General features: G+C 47.4%; 1 protein-coding gene across 2 annotated transcripts in view; it reads right to left on the reverse strand.

The window, feature by feature from the left end:
• The window catches only part of EPS15 (epidermal growth factor receptor pathway substrate 15), a 99,766-nt gene extending 82,773 nt beyond the window's left edge, over nucleotides 1-16,993 (reverse strand). For both annotated transcript variants that reach the window (XM_083157385.1, XM_083157384.1), the window contains exon 1: nucleotides 16,878-16,993. In XM_083157385.1, the coding sequence (XP_083013511.1) occupies nucleotides 16,878-16,904 (27 nt within the window). In that variant the 5' untranslated portion in view covers nucleotides 16,905-16,993. The remainder of the gene's footprint in view (nucleotides 1-16,877) is intronic.
• Between the last annotated feature and the right edge of the window lie 639 nt (nucleotides 16,994-17,632).

Below are 17,632 nucleotides of genomic sequence, written 5' to 3' on the forward strand. Positions count from 1 at the left end.
ACTAATAGAAATGATTACGGGAACTATCAAAATATTATACGGTTCCATTTAATTATCCAGCCACCGTGACACGCTGACAACCGCACGAGCCAACATTTAGGCTAGCTGACAGGATAACCGGGTGTTTTCTAGAAGGGGGAGAGAAATATTCCCTCACATATGTTCCTACATTCCATGAGACGACGTTTCTCACTTTACATGTACAGAAATATTTGAGGATCATACTTTCAGTTTTCACAGCTGCCCAAGTTCTGGGAACAAACAGACACACCCAACGTGTGGGCGGAATAACCAGAAAAGTGGGTCACAGTAAACATGAAAAACTCAGTGAGAGGCTGTAATTCCTCATTCGAGTATCTGACTGTACAGAGTCAGGAGGTAAAGGGTTGGATGTCCTGTGATATTGTATGCAGGTCTCAGGCTTCTGGGAAAGGAAACAGAAGTAGTCTATAAAACACAACCTCTCCCCTATAACCACACAATTACAATAACAGCTGGCTAGAACTCATGTATGCTTTACTACATACATAACATATGAGTAGTGTTCCCTCTAAGCTTCTTTTGCAGGGTGCTGCACCCTGCCTGTTTTTAAAACCTCCAAATGCACCCTGCCCTTATTATGTGTGGCACTGTGTGCACTTTATGCTGCCCACTCGCCGCTCTGACATGCCGCTGAGAACTAGGGATGGTCATCGGTAGTCATTTTGCAACCATCCATCGATAGTCAGAAACTATGTGATGGATGATTGATGGTTACCCATTATATTTGGCTGAATGGCCCGTGGACCATTCCAAAATGCGTGGGCGGGGCTATATTCTGTGTCCCGACACATTGAAATAAAAAAAAGGAACATCTGTTCTCCTTTGCCATTGATGTAGGGAAACCATCTGGTTCTCCCACATCGATGGCAAAAGTATTCAACGTCGGCCATAAACCATCGATGGACGATGGCCATCCCTACTGAGAACTTTCTAATGGGTATTACAATGTATGCCATCATGTGTAATGGGCATCATGGTGTGTGGTATAATGTGTAAGAGGAATTACAGTGGGTGCCAAAATGTGTATTTGTCATTAGGACAGAATATGTAATGGGCATAGCAGAGTATGACCATGTTAAATGGGCGTAATCCTAATGCAGTGTGCAATTTTTTATATATTTAATTTTTTTTTGTTTCTAATGTAAATTTCTAATATAAAATGTGCCCTCCCGATTGAAAAAAGTGCCCTGCCCTAAAAATATGCTAGAGTGCTCACTATGGCCCTTATTCTGATTGACGCGGACTTTACCGCATACTTTCGGATCGCGTCTTTACGGCGTCTGCGCATGCGTGGCGAACGCAACGCGCATGTGCCACGCCTTGACTCCGTACCAATTCGGCCAAATCCCGTACAAAACTGTTCCCCGCAATCATTCGGGAAATATGGGCGTATTATGGGCGTCATGCGGAATGTCACATGGGCGTAGTTTCAAAGTGGGCAAAACGGGGCGGAAACATGGGCGGACACGGGGGAGTACACTTATGTTGGGGGGCGTACATTCGGATAGCACTCCGAATGCACGCGATCAAAAAGGGAAGAAATGTGCGGTGTCCACAAGTGTACTATTGCTTTGCGGACACCACTCGTTCATGCGGTAGGCGAACGTACGCCTAATGACTACAAGCATTAACACCTGAACCCAATAGAATCTACTCCTTTACTCATTACTCACTAATAGGCCGCTTGTCAGTGCTTTAATTGAAACCATTGCTGCTTCAAGGAACCCTTACTAAACACCCACATATCCTGTACTTGTCAGACACTTTAAAACTGCTAACAATGGACATGACAGAATATTAATACTAGCAATACACATGTGTATTCGACATGTACTCATGAAACCACACATTTTTGGGTAAAGTAAAAAAAATTATTTGTTTTTTATGAGGATAGGTAATTGAATAAGTGGGTCATGTGATGTCTTGCAGAAGATACTTAATAGTGGGTTGTTTGGCGTAAATACTCCGCTTACGGGCGGTAGCACCGCTTGGCTCCCGGTCGGATGCGGTATTTCCGAGCATACTCTGTAATACTCTGTAATACCGTGCAGAATCGGAGTGTTTCTCCCGCACACGCATGGTTTGTATGTCGTCCGTAAACACGCCCTGTTCTTAAAGAGTGAGTCCGTCCGAATGCGGAGGACACGCGGGCGTTTCTACGGACGATGGCCGCATGCGGCAAAACACCGTAGCGTGCGGACCGCTCCGTAAGAATGCGGGAATATCCGCACCAACCAGAATAAGGGCCTATATGAGGATAACCTTGCCGGTTTGGTACTGTAACATGGTACCTGTTTTAGACTACTACCGTCGCCTTTTCTACATAGTACGTACAAAGATGCAGAATCAACAGCAGATCAGTAGAAAATCAAACTTTTTGGGGAGCCCTATGGTCATGCAACAGGGGTGCAGGAAGGGAGATGTAGGAGCCATTGTTACTGTGTGCGGGATCGCAAACATCCCAAAAATAGTTGCGAGACTCCTGCGATTTTGCAACCTCCCCCAATGGTCCATGTCATTCGCTTAGCTAATAAACTTTCTTTGCGACTCCCACAGCAAGAAGGAGTCAGACGATAATACCTCAGCTGCTAAAACAACCCAATATGAAAGTGTGTGGTACCTGCCAATGGGGCAGATGTATTAAGCCTTAAGGCCCATACACACTGAGCGACTTTGAGCTGAAAGTCGCTCAAAACAGCAGGTTTGAGAGGCTTTCAGCTCAAAGCCGCCCAGTGTGTATGCCCCGGCGATGAGCGGTGAGCGCTGCTGCGCGCTTCCGCAACATTGCCGGGAAAGCCGCTCATCTGCTGGTTATACCAGCGCTCCGCTATGCAATGCCGTCCTCCCCCCCCTCCGGCGGTGCCGGGCAAGGGGAAAGCCGCTCAGTGTGTATGCACCGAGCGGCTTTCCCTGCAGCAATGATAGTGATCATAGCTGTCCATACACACTGGGCACAATCCCCCAGTGTGTACGGACCTTTAACAAGAGATAAATGCAAGGGTGATAAAGAGAGAAACATCCAGCCAATCACGTGCTAACTGCCATGTTACAGGCTGTGTTTGAAAAAGTCAGTAAGGAGCTGATTGGCTGGACGTTTATCTCTCTTTATCACCCTTGCATTGATCTCTTGTTAAGGCTTAATACATCTGCCCCAATGACTGCAAAGCATAACACACTATTGTCCCTTTGGCGGATCTTTCACAGAAATCTTATGAAATGTAGGTAAAACGATCACTGCTGCCGGGATGGTCATCATGGTAGATGCGTGGTGAAATCAGACAAATAATCGGCCCATGTGTAGCAGGCCTTGCACCAATGTAATGGCAAGTACACCGTGTCCAGACACAAACTGTACCGACAAAGGCAGTCTGCGATAAGAGCTTTCCAAGTCATCATCAGTATAAAACTCTAACCAGAGTCACAGGGTGGAGAATGGCAGTATAAAGGGAAAGTTCATGTTCTTACTCAAACAATAAAACATTTTATCTGTGGCATAATACACAGTATGTCCAGCTGGTTAGTGCTATAAAACAGGATGACTGAGCCACAAAATGTAATAGCCTTGTTTACCCAAAAGGAAGAAGAATCTTGTGACCTACAGGACTTTAGTGTTCATTCTAGCACCCGCCATCTTTGAAAACCCATGCAGTCCTCTTCCCTGCCTGGGGTGTCGCTGTCTGCTGGAGTGCTTCTAGCACAGTGTGGTCTGTACATCAGCACTGATATGCAAACCAGACCTGTGCTAGAAACACCACAGCAGACAGCGACACCCCAGGCAGGGAAGAGGAACTGCATGGGCTTTCAAAGATGGCGGGTGCTAGAATGAACACTAGGGTTCTGTAACCTCACGATGGAAACGGCCTACAGTGGCGGATTCCTGCGGTAATCATATTACTGGTGGCTCCCTACAGGTTTTGTGACTTTTCCTCTCGGGTATGGGTCATCGAGTCGACCCTTTTTAGGTCGACACCTGAAATAAGTCAGCATGGCAAAGGTCGACAGGGTTGGAACATACTTGCCTACTTTGGATTTCACCTCTCCGGGAGAAGCCCGTCAGGGGGGCTGGGGCAAGGCTGATATCACTTGGCTCCTCCATGCCGGAAAACGCTGTGATTCAAGAGCAGTGGAGAGGGGACGGGGCTTAAATGCAGCGATCGCGTCATTTAGTCCCCGCCCCCTCCCCACGGACCCGCGATTTTACAGTAATTAAACCAGCGGGCAAGGGGGGGAGCGAGGGCAATCACCAGAAAGCGGGAGACTTGCCCACCTTCCCGGGGGGCCGGGAGAAAGACCCAATTTTCGGGAGGCTCCCGGTCATTCGGGAGGGCAGGCAAGTCTGGGTTGGAAGGTTGACACAAGCATTAGACCTGCAATGGGAAGGTTGACAGTTAAAAGGTCGACCCCACCCACCCATGACTGATAGTAATCGGCCTCGCATACTTACGACGAGTCGGGATTCCGTGTTGTCATTTAACTTCTAGCAGCAAGTAGGGGTGCCGGCGTTGGGATTCAGATGTTCAGCACCCCCCCCCCCCCCCCTTTTTGGCAACTTTTACTTAGAGAGCATTACGTGTGTACTACTCTCATCTCTACTCTCAATAAATGCAGAGACGCACATTCATATAAACACATTAATACAATGGTTTAACCCAGATCTGAAGACTGTATGATACATCTCTGCTACTTCTCCTAAAGAGTATCTGTATATGGTCGACATGAACCAAGATCAACACAGGGGAAGCTTGAAATGGGCTTAGGTCGACATGTCATTAGGTTGGCACACGCATTAGGCAGGCAAAAAGTTAGACATGGGGTTTTTCACTATTTTATTTTTTGTGCTGACAGGCGGTATTCCATGCCCTACCATCCACTAGGGCATGGTGGGAGTATAAAATAGTGCACCGGGCGTAGCGAGGCACCATGCCCAAAGCGTAGCGAGCGGATGCGGTGCAATTTTTTTTAAGTGTCCGTGTCAACCTAATCCCATGTCGACTTTATGGCTGTGCTGTTTATGACCATACCCAGAGTATCTACTGTCAGAGGTCACAGCAGTGCACAAACCAGGAAGCAGCAAGCCAACAATGAGACAGTGCCGCCTGCAGAGAATGGCTGTGGAGCAACCTCACAGGTTTACCTAGAGGAGAAGGAGCCTCGCCGAGAGACATAGTAAAACAGTTTGCAATGGGGACAGCCGGGCAACATTTGTTATTGGAAGGCAGGTCTAATTAATAGAAGCAGTAGAACTGTGATTTACTTCAGAACAGGCAGCAATTTTAGGAGCTATAAAAACATATACATCGGTTGTCTACATAACAAAAAAAAAAGGCCAAACTGAACAATCCGTTATTTTGTTGGTTAGCTGTAGTCTATCTGGGTTGTCCAAACCAGTTCTCAAGATCTACCAACAGCTCATGTTTTCCAGAACACCTAGCTGGCGCACAGGTGCAGTCATTACACTAGAACCATGGTTCACAAACTCGGTCCTCAGGACCCCACACAGTCCACGCTTTCCAGGTCACCCAACAGGTGCACTCATTACTCACTGACATATTGTAAGAGATCCACAGGTGGAGCTAATTATTCCACTTGATTCTGTAAGACCTGCAAAACATGCACTGTGTGGGGTCCAGAGGACCGACTTTGAGGACCCGTGTACTAAATGATGTGTGCAGTGACTTTCAAGTGTCCTAGACAAATGATAGCTACAGTCTAGTTATATGCATCTTTTTGTGAACGTCATAGCCATACTAAGCTGCATGTACAGACGTCAGAAGCCCTTGTTAACTCCTTGAGTGGTATGGCCGGAAATTTTCCGGGCTCAGCTGCGCTGCCGAATCGGGTTATCCTGGAAAATTTCCAGGCTATCCCGGAAAATTTCCAGGCATACTACTAATATACAATAGGTGCGCGCCAGTGGTGTCCAGGTGTGCACCACTGGCTCAGCACCTCTAGAGCCCATCCCTTGCAGTCCGCCCATCCCTTGCAGTCCCCCCATCACCTTTGCTCCAGCGATCGGTACGCCGGAGCTCCCCTGACCCGCCCGCCAGCCAGCCGTCACTCATTTTACAGTGACGTCGGCGGCATGCTCGGGTATGGTCGGTGTGGCTCGGGGGGACTCAGGAGCGCTCAGGCACCAGAGTCCCCCCAAGCCGCCGCTAACATCCCCCAGCCTGCCGCCGCCATCACTGCTGAATGTGACAGGCGGCGGCTAAGGCAGCAGGAACAGCGACGGCAGGGAAGCCCGACGTACTAACGCCAGAGCAGAGGAGAGGGGGGGGGGGGCTTCCAACTTCCTGTGGTGGGTTTTGCTGGGGCAGGACAAACCTGCCCTGATAGGTTTGTCCTGCCCCAGCAAAACCCACCACTCAAGGGGTTAATGACCAGCAGGAGCGTCCATGGTTCATCCTTGTTGCATACACACTGGCCTGTAATTTGAACACTAGAGCTCAAAAGGGCCAACATGAGCGATATCATCACCCAGTGTGTACGCACCTTTACTCTCACATTTCCAAACATGTGCTGCATTCATTCCTAACAGACATATTCTACAGATCCACGGGTGGTCCAGAAAACATGGACTGCTAGTAAATCTCGAGGACCGGTTTGGCCACCCCTGCTGTAGACGATGCAGGGGAATCAGAATACCAGTTTTTCACCTTCCAGTTTGCACTGTGTTGTGAATGTTGCTAGACTACCTGTAGACACACCACATGTTATATAGTCTCCCCTCCTCGCTGATATGGTTACCAGGCACTGGGACCGCACAAAGTGACCGACGATGTATGCATGGAATGCACACTCATTTGCATAAGCATTCCACGCATCTCATGTACTAAAAGCTCTCTAACTGCTTGCTCAGGTTCGACCAGTTTATTGTGCTGGCGTCTATTTATTTATTTATTAACAGTTTCTTATATAGCGCATACATATTCCGCAGCGCTTTACAGAGATTATTTGAACATTCGCATCAGTGTGTATGGGCGGGATGCTGTAACATCCGCGCCCCCCTGTCCGCCGCACATCGCCGGCTACCGCAGACCTAATTATCGCATATGCTCTAATATAGGCGATAATTATGGCAAAGGACGGCTCTTGCGTTAAGAGCTGTCCTTTGCGATCTTGCCGGCGATGTGCTGCGGGTCCCGGCGGCTCCCCCCTCCCTCCATTACCCGGGGCTGCTGCATGCGTGTGGGCTCTCCTCCCTGCACCTGGAAGAGAATACAGTGAAGGGAGGAGGTCACAGGTCCAGACAGCACAGCCACAGCACTGTGCTGCCTGGACACAGGTGAGGGGGGGTCGGCGTGAGGTGGCGAGGGTCCGTTCGGGGCGGCGTGGGTGCGTTAAGTCTGTGTTACAGCCTAGAGATAAAGATGGGAAATGCAGGTAATGTGATGTATAAAGGGGCGTACAGATGGTCCGATGCGGCGGCCGTCAATACTGATTCCATATCGATGGCAGCTGGGACCTGGCATTAAAGAGGAAGGAGGGACGGACGGTGCGAGGACAGCATGCGGGGGAGGGAGGATGCTGCACATCTTGCCAGGCAAATCTATTTCTGCTTCGGATCCAGGTGCCGCGCATCAGGATCAAATCTAAATTGAAGACAGTTAACACTTCGATTTAGATTCGATTTTGCTTCTAAAAGCAAAATCGAATCGAAAACATTTCCAAATTGAATTGTTTGTACGCCCTATTAGGGCTAGCCCATAAGAATGCGAGTGCGCAGACAGCGTTGTAACACTCCAGAGTCAAGAAAGATGACAACAACAAAAAAGAAGCAAAGCCACAGTCACAGTGTCCCTACGTGACACATTATTATTGAGTGATAATCGTAATAAAGTGGCAATTACATCCTGGAATTGGGTGATGTTGCGCTGGGAGGCAAAGTGAGGACAGTAAGCCCCAAAGCAATTCTCTGTGATATACTGTATGTTGCTGATGCAAGCTGAGGAATACATGCAGACAGTGGATAATTGTCCTGCCGTCATCAATGCAGCAAGTGCTGAAGAAACTCTGGGGTAGATGTATGAAGCAGTGATGAGGTGATAAAGTGCCTGGTACATTATCACCGGCCAATCAGCTCCTAACTGTCCCTTTTTAAACCCAGCCTGTAACTGATTGGCCAGTGATAAAGTACCAGGCACTTTAACAATTCTCCTCCCTCATCACTGCTTCATACATCTACCCCATAGAACCTAGAATATAAATGCAGATAAGAAGCACTTTTAATCTCATTTAATCTCAGAGAGGCCTTGACTATGGCTTGGGGGCTTCACATATAGTTATAAATATATGTAACAGATCTCTAAAGGCCCATACACACTGGGGGACGGAGCTGAAAGCCGATCAAACAGCAAGTTTGAGCAGATTTCAGCTCAAAGCCGCCCAGTATGTGTGGCCCAGCGGTGAGCGCTGCTGCGTACTCCCGCATCAACGCCGGGAAAGCCGCTCATCTGCTGGTATTACCAGCAGATGAGTGGCTTTGGGGACGGCATTGCATAGTGCTGCAATATGCAAAGCCATCCTCTTCCCACTGACGGTGCCGGGCAGGGGGAAAGTTGCTCAGTGTGTACGCACTGAGCGGCTTTCCCCCCAGTGATGATAGCAATCATCGCTGTCCATACACCCTGGGCATAGTAGCCCAGTGTGTATGGACCTTTAATTAGATCATCATGTGTTGGTTACAGTGTTCTGGGGGTACCAAGTGTGCTTTTCTTTGCTCAAGATTACCCCGCCCCACCCTTGCAAGCACCTGCGTGATATCGCTTAACTAATTGAGCATCTGCTAGTATATAGGTCTATTAATTAGAACAAGCGTGTCAAACCTGTGGCCCTCCAGCTGTTGTGAAACTACACATCCCAGCATGCCTTTCCGTAGTAGCAAACTGTTACAAGGCATGATGGGACTTGTAGCTTCACAACAGCCATAGTTTGGCCATGCCTGAATTAGAACATCCACAGGGAATGGCCTAACTATGGCCCTCCAGCTGTTATGAAACTACAAGTCCCATCATGCCTTGCCACAGTTTTGCTATTAGGGGAATGCTAAAACTATGGCAAGGCATGCTGGGATGTGTAGTTTCACAACAACCATGCCTGCACTACACAGCCCTCGCATTGAAAGTCAATGTCACACAATTCAGGTTGGGGAATGGATCAGACCCAACTGCTTAGCAGGCAAATCTGGGAAATTGGTATGCAACTTTATAACCTTGGTCCAGACTTCCCCATAGCAATGGCACCCCTTGCCCACACTATAGTTACGTACATGAGTGAAACATTTCAGATTGTGACCTAAAGCTGGGTACACACTATGCGATTCGCAGCACCACCAATATTGTTAACAATACCGGCTGTACTCCTGGACAAAATATATAAGGCATACACACTGAACGACACTGTTCAGTGACATCACCCCCCCTGCTGAACATGCAACCAGTGATGATCTAGGCAGTTTTGACTGCGGTTTTATGCAATGTGTCAGCACTTTCAGGTACATGGGGTAATTGTTGCAAAAAAAAAAATACAATTGTCTCAAAGAGTATTGTGCTCCAACGTGATACAGAGTGAAAACTGTCCAAACGGCGCAAACTTAGAATTTCATATTTCATTTATGTCCAACATTCTCCCTTCTTTAGAGTCTCACAGTCCTATCTGTCCTGCCCTTAGCAGCCCGGGAGGCATAAACTGCCCAGAGAAGAGCTTTATTTATACGGATAAAACAGAAATAAGTTTCAGAAAATTCTCCTGAGTTATCGAAGTGTTAGTCCTGTACGCTAAATAATAGCTGGAAATTCTCGTCCTTCCATTCTGCGGAATGCTGGTTATCTTTGGAAACATCATTAGCTGAATCAGCAGTAGCCACTCAGCCAGTGTGTAACCCTAGACGTACCAGCTTGCAGGATCTGTTGGCTTGTGGGTGGACAAACACCGCAGCAGCATAATCCGTTCCTAAAAATCATTTTCAATAATTAATTGGGCATACTAAGGCAATGGCCGTACTCAGCCATTCACAGCGCAGTGCTTCTCTGGGGTATATAAAAGAATATAAATATATAATGTAAACTGTAGCTCAGCGCTTACTGCCACTTTGGTTATCTGTGCATTTTACAGAGGGATGCATGTACTTTCTTGCTGTACAAATCATGGGAGGGTGTGCTGCCAACCAATCAACATGGAGGGGGGGGGGGGATGTGGGTGGCATTAAATTCTGCATGAACAGCACCTTGCATCGGCTGGCATGTCAAGTTTTGCAATGTCGCCACTCCAATAATACCCCTTTCAGACAGAAAAATCCCAAAAACCCAGGTATTTCCCGGATACAAAAACCCGGGTAGAACTAGGCAGCAAGGTGCTGACCCCCTTTCACACAGGAGCAAAAACCCGGGTATTTCCCGTGTCGACCCCTTTCACACAGAAGCCGGATTTTTCCTGCAAAACTCTGTGTGTCATAAGAAAAGGACACAGAGATGAGATCATGAAAAGTGGGAGGTGTCTGCTCACTGCATTGCATTAAACATGGCTGACAAGTTGCAGAACCTGGAGGTCATGAGTGCTCTGTGTGTTTTGCTGCTTACAGCAGTGTTTTGCACGCCACTGCCATGCCCAGCCAATCAGGGAAGCTGAAAAGATCAGCCAATCGCGCAGCGCCATGCTGCACAGCCAATCAGCATGATTTTTCAATAGTCGGGAGAAAAACACGGGTCGGTCCCTTTCACACAGCCGCAAACATGTGTCTGACACGGGAAAAACCCAGGTAAGTACCTAGGTCGAAGTCCCGGAACTTTAGACCCGCGTTGACCCTTTCAGACAGAAGAAAAACCCGGGTCGACACGGCAAGAGCCGGGAAATTCCTGGGTCTTTTTTTCTGTCTGAAAGGGGTATAAGTGGCTGATATGTGTGCAGCCGGGAATCACCGCAATGCTCAGGGGCACATCGCGTTGACCTGAAAGCCCTCCAATGATACCAAACAGCAGCACAATTGTTAATGCATGGTGAGGCGGATGCAGAGTTGGGTACAGTTTGCGTAATTAAAAAATCTGCCATTGCAGCTATAGCACTCTTAAGGGGCACAAGCACATGGTTATATGCAACAAATGCACCCATATACTGCTAAAACAACTCCCCGTCCCGTAGCTAAAGCTCCCCCTTGTTCACAAAGGCATAATATACAGGTGTCCTTAGACCAATCTACATTATTTATGGTCAATTTAATAGGTAAAACCAGTGTTTGTGGTGCCAATCATAAAATATGTGTACAGTACAAACAGTGGCTACTGTCCCGCCCCACATAACTGCACCTAAGGAGAACAAAAACAATGGGCCTTATTCTAGTTCACTCTTTCTGACAAAATCCTTCTTCAATGGACAAAACCATGTGCACTGCAGGTGGGGCAGATGTAAAATGTGCAGAGAGAATTAGATTTGGGTGAGTTATTTTGTTTCTGTGCAGGGTAAATACTGGCTGCTTTATTTTTACACTGCAATATAGATCTTACTTTGAAGTAAAACCCCACCCAAATCTAATTCTCTCTGCACAAGTTACATCTGCCCCACCTGCAGTGCACATGGTTTTGTCCATCTAAGAAGGATTTTGTCAGAAAAAGTGAACTAGAATAAGGCCCAATATGCTTAATTTAATGTTTTTTCTCCACCTGCCCCTAAACCATAATCCTTGTGCCTAATGACATTCCCCCAAAAGTCTTAGAATGTTGACATTGCAGCTGTCGACACTGAACTTGCTGACATTCTAAGCACATCAACGTGGTGCCTATCGACATTATGAACGTTAACCCAGTCACTGGATCCTGTCCAGCTTTATCCCGTGCCATAAACGCAACAAAGCTGCTGTATTGTGAAAGGACAGATTACATTGAACAGAAAGGTTTTATAAACCAGGCTCACCAATAGCAATATGGGACAAAGGGCCTGATTCCAGTTCACTCGCAAAAGCAAATATTCTCTCTAATGGGCAATACCATGCTGCACTGCAGGTAAGGCTGATGTAACACGTGCAGAGAGAGTTAGATAATGGTGTTTTATTTGGACTCTGTGCAGTGTAAATACTACATCATAGATATCAGTTTTAGGTACAAACCCCACCCAATGTAAACTCTCTCTGCCCCACCTGCAGTGCACATGGTTTTGTCCATGAGAGAGCATTTGCTTTTCCGAGTGAACCAGAATTAGGCTCAAAGACTAAAGCACTGGCACTCTATTGAATAAGCAAAATTAAACGATTTAAGACAGGTTTAGCTTATCGGCGGTCAGGATTCCAACATTCATAACACCAATGCCGGCATCCCGACTACTGCCAGGAGACTGGAACCGGAATCAACAGCAATGAGGAGGCCAAATGGTAATTAACTGGGGAGTTCTACATCAGGCCACTGAGGGAGGGGGGGGATCAAAAGGACCTACATGTTCATCAACGGCCAATATCGGGACCCGTGGACGATATTGTTAATTATATTGACTGCTTACCACACTGTTTAGTGTCAATGGGGCTTTAGGGTTAACTCGCCATCCTCGCGTCATGCAGAAGTTTATTTTAATAAAATATCTTGCTACATTCTGCACAATTATGATAAACCTATCAATGAATATCACTAGTCGCATACAGTAGCTCCTTGCACACTACCACAAGTCACCCAGCGCGCGGCACACACCCAGGTCTTGCACTACAGATAGGGAGTAGTCAGGTGACATACTGTAGTTACATAGTATTTAAGGTTGATTAAAGACTCACGTCCCTCCAGTTCAAGACACGTGGGGATAACAATTCCACTGTGATGCAATGGCTAGATAATACACCGGAAATGTGAAATTATAATAGAATTCAATGGCTTTATCATTTCCCCAGCTCATGAATACGAAATAAATGCAAGATTTAGGGCACTGATGGCTAACCTTGACACTCCAGCTGTTGTAGAACTACACATCCCAGCATGCTATTTGGCCATGCTAGAACTGTTGCAGGGCATGCTGGGATGTGTAGTTCAACAGCTGGAGTGTCAAGGTTAGCCATCACTGACTAAGGCGGTATATTCAATTGATGTTGAAACTGCCATCTTGCTGAAAAGACGTTTTCGACATGAATTGGTCGGAAGGGGTTCCGATCTATTTAATTCTAGCTGTTGGGTTTTTTTTTCGGCAGGTCGGAAGGTTCCGACCTGCCGAAAACCAGGTATAGCCTCTAATCCACCTGCCGGAATAGCCTCTAATCCACCTGCTATTGACAGAAACACAGCCAAAACCGAAAGGTTTTGTCCATATTTCCGGCAGTCCCAATCAGACATGAAAAGATGTTAGATTGAGGCAGCGAGGATAGTGCCGGGTGAGCTGCGGCAGCTTCCACAGTGCCGTACCCTCCCGCCGCACTCACCTGTCCCGCCGGGAGATAGCAGCTCACCTGGCCCCATCCCGGCTCCCCCTGCCTCCTGCCGCCACACTCGCCTGGTCTCCAGGACGGCCGGGTGAGCTTTAATCAGCGGCCAAATCAGACATCCGGATTTGGCCAATGCATTGAATTATGGACGACGGATCCATTCCATCAAAAGAATTTCGGAAAAGATCAGGCATTCATTGAATGTTTGCACACCACACAGCTGAGATGCTCCGCGACAAGTAATGCAGTGGACTTGTCTCTGAATTGCAATTCTTAGTTCCTTCACAGACACAGCACCATCCTTAATGTACAATACCTACAATAAAACTATTCTGAGAGACGCAGCGTATCAGCGACGCCGGCTGCGATGTTATCCACACAGGAATCGGTATTAAACACGTACAAACTCACAGATGAAGCACGATATGAGCCTTATTACACAAAATCAGCCTGGGTCGCGCCCAGAAGCACATCATAGTCATCAGTGTAAGCTAGCAATGTAGTTCTGTCACTCCCAGCTGCTTTAATCCTTTGAGTGCCAACATCTGTGAAACATGCACAATATCCGCTAAAAAAAAAAAAACCTCACATTTGTTATATAAATTCAAATAAAAATTGTTGCATAAAAAAGGATTATATTTCCTATATAAAAGCATTACAGGTCATAATGACGAATAAAAATGTTTGCTTGCCAATTTTCAAGCCTAGTTAGACAAATTCACTTGGCACTCAAAGGGTTAATTATTAGAAGAGGCACATTCAGAGTGGAAGATGCGCAGCGCAGCCAGGCCGCAGGATACCTGGGTGCATAGAGAGAAACTATTTGGTGCGACTTGAGCCACAGTAAAAAACAAAACACACCTGTACCAACTAATAGATTGTAAGCTTTTGGTAGAAGGTCCACACCATGACGCCTATTGTGATTTCTTCAATATAACACCAGCAAGTACTTTGTACAGTATTACTATTTAAATAATGAATAGGAATAACTCTCTGTAACCTGAAGCCCAGTAACTGAACTCTGACATACTGTACACTTCATGCAAACTGTACACTTCATGCAAACCAGACACACTCTGTACACCTCTAATACATAGTTCTTACATGCACAGGTACTTGTGTAGAATCACGGCTCCCATCACATGCCATATGTAGTGGCATGCGATCGTATGCGATTTTTAACATAAATGCATCCAAATGCATTGAAATTAGTATCAAACATGTTCAATGGCCCCCAAATGTCATTTTTCAGGCCCCCAAATGTCATTTTTCAGGCCACTATCAACGCGAACCCGAAGCGTGGCGAGCGCAGCGAGCCCGCGAGGGGCGGCGGTACGCGTCCTACGACCTTTCCATACCCCCACTATCCACGTCGGCGTGGAGTTGAGAATAGAAAGTGTGGCGAGCGCAGCGAGCCACCGAGCCCGAAGCGTGGCGAGCGCAGCGCGCCCCGCGAGGGGACGCGTATACCTGTGAATGTATCCGTGTCCGCTCGCCATGCTTCGGGCTCAGTGGCTCGCCACACTTTCTATTGTCAACTCCATGCCGACGTGGATAGTGGGGGTATGAAAAGGTCGTGGGACGCATACCGCTGCACTCGCCATGCTTCGGGTTCGCGTTGATAGTGGGGGTGGTACAGCTTTAAAAATGACATTTGGGGGCCATTGAACATGTTTGATACTAATTTCAATGCATTTGGATGCATTTCTGTTAAAAATCACATGTGATCGAATCGCATGCGATTTTTTGCTATGCGATGGACATCGTGGGAGCCGTGATTCTACACAAGTACCCATGCACATAATCATCATAATCCCTCTGTAACAGCATTCTGACACATACAACATTCTGGTACAACACATACTATATTATTCTGTCTCTATATCTTTGAAGTCATCTCCCAGAGGAATGTGAATGCAAAAAAGATTCAGGGGTTCATTTATCTGCACCTTTTAAAACCTGTGTAGTTCCTCTTCCATGGCTAACTTCATCTCGCTGTGTTGCTTCTAGCACAGTCTGATCTGTATTTCAGCAATTATATGCAGACCAGACCTGTGCTAGCACCACCATAGCAGAGAGCGACACTCCAGGCAGGGAAGAGGAACTGCACCGGTTTTGAAAGATGCAGGGTGCTGGAATGAAAACTAGATTTACTATGAATTTAAAAAAAGCTGATTTTCGGTGTGGATTTGTAATGGATATAATAATTAATGCTTGAATAATTACACTTAAACCAGGCATATAGTGCATTCAATATTGTGGTAATGTAAGTCTGCAATTAATGATTAGTATATTTAGGGGGGGATTTAATTATGCCTGAAAATTTTTCATGCAGAAAAAAATATATATATATTTTCAGGCAGTTGAATTAAAAGCCCTTTTTTCACGTGAAAATAAATTTCTAGTTTCAGGGAAAAACACATAGTAGATGTTACTTGTGCAGAGAATTAGATTTGGGTGGGGTTTTACTTCAAAGTGAGATCTATATTGCAGTGTAAAAATAAAGCAGCCAGTATTTACCCTGCACAGAAACAAAATAACTCACCCAAATCTAATTCTCTCTGCACATTTTACATCTGCCCCCCTGCAGTGCACATGGTTTTGTCCATCTAAGAACGCACGTTGAGTCGGACAGTGTCGCACGCACCCGCGGGCTGAGTCGGACAGTGTCGCACGCACCCGTGGGCTGAGTCGGACAGTGTCGCACGCACCCGCGGGCTGAGTCGGATAGTGTCACATGCACCCGCGGGCTGGGTCTGACAGTGTCGCACGCACCCGCGGGCTGAGTCTGACAGTGTAGCACGCACCCACGGGCTGAGTCTGACAGTGTCGCACGCACCCGCGGGCTGAGTCTGACAGTGTCGCACGCACCCGCGGGCTGAGTCTGACAGTGTCGCACGCACCCGCGGGCTGAGTCTGACAGTTTCGCATGCACCCGCGGGCTGAGTTTCAGCGTCGCACAAACTCAAGCTCAATCTTTTAGTGCCACAAATACACTCAGGCTGAGTTTCTAAGTTACACACACACACTTAGGATGAGTCTCTCTGTGTCATACACACTCAGGCTAAATTTCACAGTGTTTCACACACACAGAGGCTGAGTCTCTGTGTCACACACAAACTCAGGGTGAGTCTCTAACTGTCACACACACACACAAACAAACTCAGGGTGAGTCTCTCACTGTCACACACACAAACTCAGGGTGAGTCTTTCTGTGTCCCACACACACAAACTCGGGGTGAGTCTCTCACTGTCACACACACAAACTCAGGGTGAGTCTTTCTGTGTCCCACACACACACAAACTCAGGGTCAGCCTGCCACACACACTCTCAGGCTGTGTCTCCCAGGTCTGTTACCTCCGCGTCACTGAGCCACTCAGATCAGCGGTAGTCAGCGGCCGCTGTTGCCCCTGAGTTGCTCGCCCTGAGCCCCGCAGAGAGAGTTACCTGTGGCCGGGGCAGTGAGGCCGCCATGCTGCTTCCGGGCAGGACCGCCCATCATACGCTGAAGCAGGCACTGGAGGGAGATTGGGCGGGGCGGCCTGTGAGTCAGGGCTGGAGGTGGGGAAGGGGCTGGGGAGCTCTAGTGCACAAAATGACAGTGGGCTGTGACTGAGGGGACTCAGGTGACTCCGGGCTCGGGACAGGGAGACAGAAGTTTTTTTCCCTCCCACAATAAAGGAAACTCACTCAGTGATGTGAACTGTTGTTCTGATATCACTACTACCAGCATTGCCCATATTCAGTGTGGTTTAGGTTTTGCTAAAATGAATGCTTGCCTTTACCTGTTACCCAGATAACCCGGGGAGTTGGGTGGCGGTGGGTAGGTAGCTTGTTGTGGTAGCTTGCATGCCACAAACTTTAGTGCAGTGTTTCCTCTACCCATTCCCGCAAGACACCTTAACATTTAACAGTCCATGTTTTAAGAATACCCATGCTTGAGAACGCACTGAATGCTCAAATGGACTGAGGTACCAATTAAATCACCTGTGCTCAAGCATGGATAGCCTTAAAACATGGACTGTTAGGGTGCCTTAAGGACAGCGGTTTATTCTGGTTCACTGCTTCTGGCAAATTCATACCCTCCAACATGACCCATTCCATTAGGTACAAAATGCTCTGTTCCTGGACTTCCCTGCCAGTGGCAGTTACAGATGTGAGCCTGCAGCACAGTCCAATATTCAAAAAGGGGAGCCACACCA

The sequence above is a fragment of the Crinia signifera genome, chromosome 8, assembly GCF_055691185.1.
Source record: "Crinia signifera chromosome 8, ASM5569118v1, whole genome shotgun sequence".
In the NCBI taxonomy this organism is placed as follows: Eukaryota; Metazoa; Chordata; class Amphibia; order Anura; family Myobatrachidae; genus Crinia; species Crinia signifera.